This window comes from Alnus glutinosa, chromosome 1 (genome assembly GCF_958979055.1).
Source record: "Alnus glutinosa chromosome 1, dhAlnGlut1.1, whole genome shotgun sequence".
NCBI lineage: Eukaryota > Viridiplantae > Streptophyta > Magnoliopsida > Fagales > Betulaceae > Alnus > Alnus glutinosa.
In genome coordinates, this window is record NC_084886.1 from 6,620,455 (window position 1) to 6,632,672 (window position 12,218).

General features: G+C 39.6%; 3 protein-coding genes across 3 annotated transcripts; 2 read left to right on the forward strand and 1 right to left on the reverse strand.

Annotated features, from left to right (window-relative positions):
* The first annotated feature begins 1,453 nt into the window (after positions 1-1,453).
* On the forward strand, positions 1,454-2,913 carry LOC133869008 (probable xyloglucan 6-xylosyltransferase 3). Its single transcript, XM_062305994.1, has one exon. The coding sequence runs from the start codon at positions 1,633-1,635 to the stop codon at positions 2,833-2,835; it is 1,203 nt and encodes a 400-aa protein (XP_062161978.1). The 5' UTR covers positions 1,454-1,632; the 3' UTR covers positions 2,836-2,913.
* Positions 2,914-3,676: 763 nt separating this feature from the next.
* LOC133869001 (probable xyloglucan 6-xylosyltransferase 3) lies at positions 3,677-5,466 on the forward strand. Its single transcript, XM_062305989.1, has one exon. It carries the CDS (start codon positions 3,917-3,919, stop codon positions 5,285-5,287), a length of 1,371 nt encoding a protein of 456 aa, XP_062161973.1. The 5' UTR covers positions 3,677-3,916; the 3' UTR covers positions 5,288-5,466.
* A 1,074-nt stretch (positions 5,467-6,540) lies between these two features.
* Positions 6,541-9,348, reverse strand: LOC133869014 (uncharacterized). Its single transcript, XM_062305998.1, has 2 exons — positions 8,747-9,348; positions 6,541-6,843 (listed from the first exon to the last, which is right to left on the reverse strand). The coding sequence occupies exons 1-2, from the start codon at positions 9,275-9,277 to the stop codon at positions 6,757-6,759; spliced, it is 618 nt and encodes a 205-aa protein (XP_062161982.1). The 5' UTR covers positions 9,278-9,348; the 3' UTR covers positions 6,541-6,756.
* Positions 9,349-12,218: the final 2,870 nt, after the last annotated feature.

Genomic DNA, 12,218 nt, shown 5'->3' on the forward strand with positions numbered 1-12,218 from the left:
TGGGGCGGATATCCTGGATTTTAAAAGTTTTATACTCCCGACCTGCCTCGCCCTGCACGAGTAGTCTGATTTTATACTCAGATCCACGAGGGTGGAGCGAGTCGAGTATTGCAGGTTTGGATGGGTTTTGTCCGCTCCTAGATACAAGTAACATTTGGAGATCCTATAAACCGTATTCTTCTTTAATTCATCTTATTAAAATTATATAAAGACATTCTCTAAAAATAATTGTCATGTACTCTTTTAAAAATATAAAAATTACATATTCTATTAAAAATATATGTCAAAATTACATGTCAAAAACACAAATGTGAACAAAATAACAACTTTGTCCTCTTTCAAATTATTAATAAGGTTACACGCACATTTGTGAGTGGAATTTGGATCCCCAACTTTACCATTTACCCATTTTTGTATGAAGAGATACTACTATGTAATTTTAAACTCATGAGCCAATTTTTCCAAAGTTTTAACAATTAAAAACTTCTGTTGAGTCAAGACTTTTCTTTACAATCGATCAATACTTGTGAGATATTTGATTATATCAAATTCACCAAAATAATAATATTAATGTGAGAAATCATATTTCAGAATCATTGCATTCTACCTCATATCCTTTCAAGTTTTCATTTTATAAAAAATCAAATTTAATTATTCTTTAAGTTTTCACACGATTTCAATTTAGTTCTTAAGTTTATAATTTCAATAATCATATCCTTAATTAATGAGTTCCCGTTTTTCGAATCTTTCATTCCATTAGAACATGCATTTCACATTGGATCCTTTAAACGACCATTTTCTTCAAATTTTGAAGAACTAAGCCTTAAAATCACCCTCCATCCAATTTTCCTCATCCTTTATTTTAAAGGAGATCGATGCTATATGAAAGATCGTTGTTGATCCTTTATATATAGATATATATCTTATTTAATTTATTCATCGCTCTCTTTTAACTTGATTAAAAAAAAAAAAAAAAAAAAAATTCTTACTCTCCTCTGACCTAGCTCTCTCATTTTCTCTTTTATATCTTAATTAATAAAGAAACAATAAATTAATTAATGAGTCATTCTTCAAAATGCAATATATTTGAGAAGTTAGTAATTCATTTAAATCTCCATGATCCACTTACAAGTGATGTTGCTTAGTTGTTATCGTTGTTGTTTAGTTGGGAGAAGAGAGCTGAATTAAGCGGCACATGCCGCCACTTCGGGGGTGCAGTTGTTTATGCTAATTATTTTAGTTGTTTTTTGAGTTAAAAATGGATTTTGCAATATTTGTAGATGTAGATGTAGATGCACGAATCACATTGGAAACGTGGAGATCGATCATTCCCGCAGACGAAAAACAATGGAAGTGCATGGCCGGCAATATTGGGATAGAAAATGAAGTCTTTAACCATTTTAAAGCTCAATCTTGATCGGACGTGGGTACGTACTGGCCGGGTTCCCGTAGCCATGTGCGGGAGAGCTAGCTGCTAATTCCGAAGACCAAACAAATCATTGTTGAATCCACCACCAAAACACATGCACCCCCGCACGTCTTTCTCCACCAGATCATCAAACAACTACCAAGCTTAGCCTTCGCCAGCAACCTTTTTTCAACCCCATCATTGATACACCGACGACTCAGAGAATGGGCCAGCTGGAAGGCTTCGCGATTGCTCTCCCCACCGCCACCACCACCACCACCAGTGGAGGTTCTACGCTGCTACTCGGCATAGCTCGCGGCTGTCATATCAAGAAGACCTTCAACACCCTCCTCAAGATCACTGTCCTCTGCGGCTGCATAATCATACTCGTCCTTCGTGGCACCATCGGTAGCACTACTGGCAACCCCATCTTCACGCATACGCACGCTCTCGGACCCAGAATCTCAAACTGGGACCAAGAGAGAAAAAACTGGCTCATGAAAAACCCCGAATTTCCCAACTACGTGAACGGGAAAGATAGGGTTTTGTTGGTTACCGGGTCGCCTCCCGGACCTTGTGATACCCCAATAGGAGATCACTATCTTTTGAAGTTTGTAAAGAATAAGATTGATTACTGTAGGATTCACGGCATTGATATTGTGTATAATATGGCTCTTTTGGACGAGGAGCTTTCCGGGTGCTGGGCAAAACTCCCGTTGATTCGGCGGTTGATGTTGTCGCACCCAGAGGTGGAGTGGATATGGTGGCTGGACAGCGACGCTTTGTTTACTGATATGATATTTGAGATTCCATTTTTCAAGTACGATAACTATAATTTGGTTCTTCACGGTTTACCGGAGTTGTTTAACCAGAAATCGTGGATCGCATTGAACACGGGGAGTTTTTTGTTGAGGAATTGCCGGTGGTCTTTGGATTTGCTTGATGCTTGGGCGGCTATGGGTCCAAAGGGGCGTATTCGGGAAGAGGCGGGGAAGATTTTGACGGCCTATTTGAAGGGAAGGCCAGCGTTTGAGGCGGATGATCAATCTGCATTGATATATTTGCTGAGTTCAAAGAAGGATGATCAGTACTGGATGGAGAAGGTGTATTTAGAGAACTCGTACTACTTGCATGAGAAAATGATGGAGGAACATGGGCCTGGATTAAATATGGGTGACGAGAGGTGGCCGTTTGTGACTCACTTTGTGGGTTGCAGGCCTTGCCGGAGCCACGCCGACTACGAGGTTGACAAGTGCCTGAGAAGCATGGAGAGTGCGTTTAATTTTGCGGACAACCAGGTGCTCAAGTTATATGGGTTTGAGCATAGAGGGCTGTTGCGAGCAAGTGTCAAGAGGATCAGGAATGACACAACTACTCCTTTGGAATTTGTAGACCACTGGATGGAAACCGTGATGAGTAACCCATAGTTCTATCTAGTTCTGCACAAGCTAGCAATATTATTTTGGCATATCAATGCTGATTCCAACAAAATCTCATGTAACTGTTCGTATTTTTACTAATGTTTTATACTTTTAGTTATCTCAAGTGGCCCCCCTTTTTCTATTTTTCCCTAATCTCTTTAATGTTGTCTTTGTAAAAATAAAAAATAAAAAATAAAAAACTCTTGAAATTTGACTATGATGCAGGCTAGTTGGGTATTAAAACGCACTCGTTAAACTTCCCTAAAGTTAACAAATCCCTCCGGGCTCGGCAATTTGCTTCTAACAGCCATCCGCATGTCAAGACCACACAACAGCATAATCCCGAGGGAAACAAAAACGAGGTTGTCTTTCCCTAATAGCATTCAAATGTCAACAGTTTCTGACTATCTGTAACCGTTAAGAGATGATACAACTCACTGCATCTTCTTGGCCTTCCTTGGTTATGTTCATAATCGTTCTCCAAGAGTCCAACCCAAAGAAATTGGTTATTGTGTTTGTATTATTGCATTACCAAAAGGTTACTGATATAGATCTCCTAATTATGTCAAAAAAAGAAAAGAAAAGAAAAGAAAAGAAAAGATATAGATCTCCTAATTAAAACCAAAAGCCAACGTGGCATGATTAAGCAAGATTAAGAAACAACGCCATTCAATTGGGCTTAATGTGCTGCCATTTGCCACGGAATTTACAAGTAGTTTTGCAGGCTCAATAACTTTTTTATTACTTTTATTTTTTTCTATCTACTTGTCAAATATTTAATTAATTAATTATCAAGTCTAGACCTTTACTCGTCACTTGTCAGAATCTCCACCGTTGTTACTTGTTGCCTGTATTTTCCTAATAAGAAAATAAACTAAAACAAAACAATGATTTTCTTACCAGTACCTCGTCGTCGGTGCTCCGCTGTCGGTGTCTCCTCCTCCCATGGACCCATACTTCTCGCACAAACCCAAACTCAAACTCGGACATCCCCTCACGTCTTCTCCCCATTGCAATCAAATCATTAGTTAAATCCCAATCTAAACAAGCGAGAGAGAGAGAGAGACAGAGAGAGAGAGAGAGAGAGATGGGCCATGACGCCTTCACGGCCCTGAAACGTGGCTCAGCCACTGGCCTCCCTACTAGTACTACTACGACGACGACGACAACAACCAGAGGCCGTACGACTGCGACGCGTGGCAAGCAGATTAAGAAGACCTTCAACAACCTGAAGCTGACCATCCTCTGCGGCTTCGTGACCATCCTCGTCCTCCGCGGCACCGTCGGCATCGGCGGACTCACCGGCTCCCCCGACGCCGATGTCAACGCCCAGAAGATCGCCGAGGAGACCAACCGGATCCTCGCCGAGATCCGATCAGACGACGAACCTTCCGACCCCAACGAGCCCCCCGAGCCCGACATCAACCCCAACGTCACCTACACTCTCGGACCCAAAATCTCCAACTGGGACTACGAGAGAAAGAGCTGGCTTGCCAAGAACCCCGAGTTCCCAAGCCATATCAATGGGAAAGCTCGGGTTTTGCTCGTCACTGGGTCTCCCCCGAAGCCTTGCGACAACCCAATTGGGGATCACTATCTCTTGAAGTCCATTAAGAACAAGATTGACTATTGTAGGATTCACGGGATTGAGATCGTGTACAATTTGGCTCATTTGGATAAGGAGCTTGCTGGGTACTGGGCAAAACTGCCGTTGATTCGGAGGTTGATGTTGTCGCACCCGGAGGTCGAGTGGATATGGTGGTTGGACAGCGATGCTCTGTTTACGGACATGGTGTTTGAGATTCCGCTATGGAAGTACAACAATCATAATTTGGTTATTCATGGGTACCCAGATTTGTTGTTCGATCAGAAGTCGTGGATTGCGTTGAACACTGGCAGTTTTTTGTTCAGGAACTGCCAGTGGTCTTTGGATTTGCTCGATGCTTGGGCTCCAATGGGTCCAAAGGGGCCTATTCGGGACGAGGCCGGGAAGATTTTGACGGCAAATCTGAAGGGAAGGCCCGCTTTCGAGGCTGATGATCAGTCTGCGTTGATATACTTGTTGATTTCGAAGAAAGATGAGTGGATGGATAAGGTGTTCGTAGAGAATTCATACTATTTGCACGGGTACTGGGCAGGGTTGGTGGATAGGTATGAGGAGATGATGGAGAAGTATCATCCGGGATTGGGGGACGAGAGGTGGCCGTTTGTAACGCATTTTGTGGGTTGCAAGCCTTGTGGGAGCTACGGGGATTATGCGGTCGAGAGGTGCTTGAGAAGCATGGAAAGGGCGTTCAATTTTGCAGATAATCAGGTGCTCAGGCTGTATGGGTTTAGGCATAGAGGGTTATTGAGTCCTAAGATCAAGAGGATTAGGAACGAGACTACTACTCCTTTAGAGTTTGTAGACCGGTTTGATATTAGGCATTCAACACGTGGTGGACAAAGTGGATTATGATCGTGAGTGTAATTCATTTTTCTTGTGATTGATACATTCATGGTCTTCTGATGTAATTTTTTCAGATAACTGCTGATATCAACCCCATTAGATATCCGAGTTAGTGGCTTTCTTCCTTCGTTTTGCTTTTGTAGAACTGCTATTGAAAGTGGAATCCACAAATACGATAGAATTCTTTATGTTGCTTTGTTTCAGTTGGCACGATCGATAATTAGAGTCATTAATAGAGACATGCGTCCTATTCCTTTATTCACTGTTTCTTGAAGTGGAGCATAACAGTGCTTACTCGTTGCATTGGCATGGATATCTGTTTTGTTCTGTTTTAATCTTGGAATTTAGGGTTTGTTGCAATTTTGGAATCCATAATGCTGCAGCCTGCATAATAGCCCTTGGTCGTGCATCTGTATTCTATTTAGTGTGAGGTTAAATTTTTCAGTAGGAAATTGGCTGCTATGTTTACATGGGGATCAGTGTTGCTAAATTTTCTCTTCCTGCCTATTTTCTGGACTTGTGAAAGTCCCTAACCGGAGTTCTGTTATGAACAAATAGGGCGTATATTGTCTAGTTCCTCATAGATTTGTATCGTTTTTCAAGAAACAAAAGCAGGCGATTCTCTCCTAGAACAGTATGACCCCAGTTGGTCTTATTTATAAGATATTAAATTTCTTCATTGTGGCCAGCCTTTCTCCTTTCGTGCTTCCAAAGCTTTTGAAGTTCATTTTTCAATTTCACCTAGCTAATTGCTGTACTTGAACTTTTCATATCTGTGCTTCATGGTGGCATTTTCTTGAATAATGGATAAATCATAAATGCATAATTTCTGATCCTACCTAGTCTCACTTCTCATGCTCCTCAACATCTTATATTGGTCTTATCATCTGTTAACTTGTTTCTTGGTTTCCAAACATCCTGTTTGGTAAAGCAGGGTAAATGTTGTTCTCTTGATAGAAATTTGCTTCTTGTTAGAAAGTTTATTGTAACATATGATATTAACAGCTTATTTTGATCGGAGTCACCCATTTGTTACTCCTTTAACTGATATCTATTGGTAACTGGTACCTCTTTCTAAAACAAGAACAGAAAAACAGCCTTGTTTTGAAATACAATTGTATTCATTCTAATAAGACTTGAGCACCATCTTCTCTCTATCTTCAGAAGAAGAAAAAAAAAAAACTCTGTAGGAGCAGAGAGTGACAAAGATAACTGAGAAGCAATTCATGGTACTGCTGGCTCAGGCCATAAGTATGATCACAAGAACACAAATTACCCAGATAGATAGATACAACGTGCTTAATACAATATGAAGAATTTGGTTCAGTCACCAATCTGATACAGAAGCGTCTAAGCAACTAAACGCATGTATCTCTTTCCACTTTCTGATGCACAAGAAGATGCCGACTTCATACATAATGCACAGGCGAGAGACAGATCCTAAATCAACATCTGGTTGGCTGACACTGCACGGTCAATCAACCAATTCTGAACACAGGAACCCTGCGGCGTGCTGATACTACTTCATTCATTTGTGCTATGTGGAGCAAGAGCTGGTTGATCTTCTGCAGGGAAAATTGAATCTTCTGGTTAGAACAAATATAAGTAGTGCAGAACAATTATAAGAACATATTAAATATAATATGTTTCTTCTCTATCACAGAAGAAACAGCCTTATCCTTGCCAAAAAGAGTGGAAGCTCGAGGACACACGCCATTAACAGGTGCAAGTTACTGGGTAGTGTGATTCTGGAATTGGACAAGACACTATCCGCATAAGGACAGTGCTAGAAGCTCATAAGCTTCCTTCCAACCTTAATCTTTGGATTACCAACCATTACCAAGCAATTGCCTTTCCTCTGCAGTCGCTGCAGCGAATCTCCCCCTTCTACTGTCTCTCCTACATACCGAGGCAGAAGCCTAGAACTTTTTTTTTTTTTTATTTATTTATTATGACAAAGAATCCCTCCAAGACAGGGTCACTTCGTGTACACACCCATGTCAGGTAAACTTCGGATCCGTGTAAAGTGCCCTCTCCACACGGGTAATAATCCTGCTTTGCCAGCGAGTTGGTCCCAAAGAATTGTTTGCACTCAAGGGAATTCGAACCATAGACCTCATGGGACTACTACAAAGACTAATGCCCTTAATTACCACTTGAGCCATCCCCGTGGGTTCAAACAGAGGCCTAGAACTGAGACACAGCCTCTCGAGTTTTTTGCTTAAAAACTAGGAAAAAAAGAAGAAGAAGACAGCCCCTACAATTTTGTGTTCTAACAGTTGACAAGCTCAGCATTAGCAGAATTGTTCCATAGTTCTGGCTCACTACGGTTTGCATGGGCGAATGAGTCTTGGCTCAAGGGAAGAAGTTTTTGGCTTGTTAATGTTCCTCAAAGCTGCTCATGGTGTTGGAGGAAGATCCTAAAACTAAGGAATATTGCCAGAAATTTTCTTCGTTTCAAAGTGGGTGAGGGAAGGGGTATTTTCCTATGGCATGACTGGTGGCATCCTTTAGGAATCTTGTATGAGAAGCTTGGACATCGTGTGATGTATGATGCAGGTGGGAGGATGGATGATAAAGTGTCGAAGGTATTGATAAATGGTAATTGGAGATATAAAGCAGCACGGTCAGAGGATCTTGTTGCAATTCAAAGTCATCTGCCGATGGTGAAGCTAGGGGAGAATGACCAGGCTACTAATATGGAGTTTGTCCAAAAAAGGGCTTTATTCTTGTGCTGCAACTTGGGATTACATTCGGTTTAAGTGTCAGGAGGTGAGTTGGTGGAGGACACTTTGGTTCGCTCTAGCTATACCTAAGCTGCCTTCATTCTCTGGCTCGCAGCAAGGGACAGATTATTAACTGGTGAAAACCTTGCTAAAAGGGGCTATACAGGTTATTCTGTGTGTTTTTGTAGGAGTTGTATTGACGGGAGGGACCATCTCTTCTTTCTATGCAGCTTTAGTCGCAGGTTGTAGAGGGAGATTTTGAAGCTCTGCCTTGTAAACAGCCCTGCTCTGGATTGGGCAGATGTCATTTCTTTGGGTGAAAATGAGTTAAAAGGGTCGTTCTTTAAAGTCCTTGATCTGTAAGCTCAGTATTGGGGCAGTGGCTTATAAATTGTGGAGCCATAGAAACGATATCAAGCATGGGAATTCCATTAAATCAGAGGAGAAACTTGTTAAACAAGTTATTTGGGAGGTTAGGACTCGGGTTTTGAGCAGAGATAATTTTGGATTGATAGGTGAGAATGTTTGTGCAAGCTGGAGTCTACCGATTACTATCCTCAAGAGTTAGATTGTGTTTGATATAAAATCAGTTTATTCATCAAAAAAGAATTGTTCCATAGTTGAATTCCATTATTCCATCAAAAAAATTCAACAAGTCTGACACAAGAAATCTAGAATCATACTGCGGGTGGAACTCAGGAAAAAAGGGCCAGATTTTTTACTGAAAGCTTTATGAACGAACCTCGTCTTTTTCTCTGATGAGAAAAACAAAACGATCCTTGCTCTCTTGGTGGACTTTTTGACGCCACCGTCGCACCCTTACGTACAAGAATGACAGCAACACCGCCGCAACCACTCCGGTCACCGACGCAATGGACCAAAACCCCCCGGTGCACACCGCAGTGTTACGAAAGCTAGAGGCCACCCGGAAGACCGCGGCCCTCATAATCTCAAACCGCACCCTCCAACACCTCCGTATCTGATCATATCCCCCCTGGGGCCTTTGATTTTCCTCCTCATCACCTTGAGAGTCTGGGTCTTCTGGGGCTTGAAGTTCCGGAACGGGGATTTGTAGGCCTTCCGGGAAGATTGAGCAGTCATCGTTGGGGTTGAGGTGGTTGTCTCCGACATCCGCCATCTCCCATCCCACACCGGATTGGTGCACTGTGGGAGAGTTTTGGGGAGGTGGGGACTGGATTTGCTGCCATTCATGCAAGGCTTCGGGAACATCGGCACCCTCCATTTCTTGGGATGGCTGCCCAGTACGAGGCATGAAATTCTAAGGACCAGAAATCTAGGATATTCATTCTACTTACATTCCTTCCGTTGGATTAACCGTATAAGTGTGAATAAAGCTTATGGTTTATAAATTTACAAATCCATTAGTTTAGTATAAAAAATAATTCAGGATTGTGACAGGCAAAAATGACAATTTATTCTTTTTCTATATTTTTCTTTTTTCTCTTTCTTTTTTTTTTCTTTTTTTTTTTTGAAAAAAAAAAATTATTCCTTAAAATCAATTTCCGTCTATAACTTAATAGAATCTGTTTGGTTGTCATGCCAAGCTCAATAAAAGCGCGACACGTATCAATCTTTAATAAAAAAAATAAATAAATATATTAAAAGATATAAATTATAAAACTAAACAAATAATATATTAAAAAAGAAAAAAAGGAAAGGGGTGGTTGTCGGCCACCCCTGGTTGGCAGCCACCACTTTGGGGGTGGCCGGATGGCGCATCCATGGGCTAAGGGTAGCTCGAATGCCACCATTTTCTTTTATTATTATTTTTTTAAGAAAGAAATTGTTTTATATATTTATTTATTTTTTATTAAAGAGTGACACATACGTTTTCATTAGGTCTGACGAGGCAATCAAACAGATTCTGTTAAGTTGTAGACAGATTGCAATGAGCAAATTGTCATTTTTGCCTAATCACGGTGACTTCAGAATTTTTTTTTTATACCACGTAAAATAAGTTGTAAATTATACCAACTACAATGACCAATTTTTTATTTTTTTCCTTATAAATATCTCTCTGGTCTCGAAGGATATTATGGTACAAATATCTAAAAGGGCTGATTTATCCCTTAAAACAAATTTGTTTCCAGGAAATTTCTTTCAAATAAGCCCTAAAAAGTATCATATGTCCTTAGCTGTGAAAAATATGTTTTTTTTTTTTGGTTGGATCAATATTTTTTTTTAATAACATGTACTTTTTACCGACATATTTATTATACTAGTTTGTAAAAGTTAGCCGTCTATTTAGGGCATAGGCTACTGTAACCATAGTGGGCTCGAACATTGATAAATGACAATGAAGAAAGTTGGCGGCTAATGAATATATATTGGTAAGGTACAACTAAAAAGGCTGCATTTAAAATTGTTGTTGCTCATCTATAAAAAAATAATAAAAAATAAAAATAAAAAACTAAAAGTCAAAGACGTAGTTGACATTTGAAATTTAGGTAGGCAAAATTGAAAATAAAAATTAAGGATAAAATTATAATTTTAAATTTAATTATAATTTTTCATTTTTTACAGAAAATTTGAAGTTTGGGGGCCAAGCCCCCCAAGTCATAAGGTAACTCCGCCCATGAGAGGAGGTAATTTGAGCTCTTCGAAGTTAGAGTACTTGAAGAGGTTGAGGTAGGATAAGAGAATCGAAGAGAGATCATCTTTTCTTCTCTTGTGGATTCAGTAGGCGTATCTGGTCTACTATCATGAGGGACTGTTCGTTACCTTGCCCTCCTGTTGAGTGGGATGATATTGCAGAATTGTGTGGTTCGGCAATGAAGGGGAATAGTTTATATGCTAGTCTTAGGAAACTTTATTTTGGGGCTACTGTTTACCACCTATGGAGACAGAGGAATTTTCTTCACAGTGAAACTCCTTTGACCAAAAAGAGGATTATCTCCAAGATTAGATGGGAGGTGAAGACTAGAATGGTTTATAAATTCCCTCTGAAATTCCCTTGTAATCGTAGATGATAGACTGTTTGATGGTATTTTCTGCAGTTTTTTCTGCTTGTTGGTGTTTGTTGCTATGCAGTTTCGGTTTTCTGTGGGAGGGGGTTGAAGTGTATTTGGATTCTGTCTGTTGCCTGTAGTAGTGATTTAGCAGGTTCTTTTTCTGTTTGAGTAGTATTCCTAGCTAGGGGATTGTCCTATGTAGGATTGGTATCCAGTTTTAACTGGAGTGTAAGGATGTTGAGTTTGAGCTTTATAAAGGGTTTTATTCATAAAAAAAAAAAAAAAAAATGCTTAGGGTTTTTCATGTAAAATTGTTTTCTTGGTCATTTGCATGAAAAGTTTCATGAACTCAAGGTTACACTCATGTAATGATTAACTTAATAACCCCTAGTTAATGGTATGTAAATCACCTTATTAATCAAAAAAAATGATCTTAGGTTGAAATCATAAGATTTTAATCCTATTTTTCTATCAGAAATGTTATATATCACATTTTTATTCTACAATATAATGTAACAATCTCAACTAATCATTTTGTGTGTGTGTGTGTGTTTTTCTTTTTGTAATAATAATTGATCCAATAGTTGTTTAAGACTAATACGTTAACATTATGAGATAGTCGTGAAATAAAAATGTAATTTCTATTATTACTCTTTTCCTACATGTCATGTGTCATGAATTAAACCATGAAATTATGCATACCATCATAGATGAAATTCATATATGTACATATTTTAAAACTCTTACGGTCTCTTTTAGTAGTATTTTATCTAAATTTTACTAAGCTATCTAGGTCCAATATCGCTGGTCTGCACAATTAAGTTCAATACTTTAGGCAAATTCACATACCAAATCCACCCTGCAATGTGAGGGTGTTACATAAACTTTATCCCACTCACACCATCCTACCTAACTCATTTCCTCTTCTTATTTTATGGTCAAATGCATTGTATATGCCCGTGCCGACGGGATGATTAGGCGAATCAGGCGCGCGGTCGCCTGAGACTCCCAAATAGTAGCAGTAAAATTAAGGTGCATTATCCATTTGAAACCACTTAAACTAAACAGCACATGCCTCACCATGTTACTCTCACAGTCACAGCATTATACCCGCCAATCCGCATACTTGTTAATTACCTTCTCCGTTTGATTGACTTTCTGTCGGTTTTGTTTTAGGTTTTTTTAATCGCTTCGTTTTCTCTTTTGGGAGATAGAGAATCGATCAATATGAAAATTAAAAAA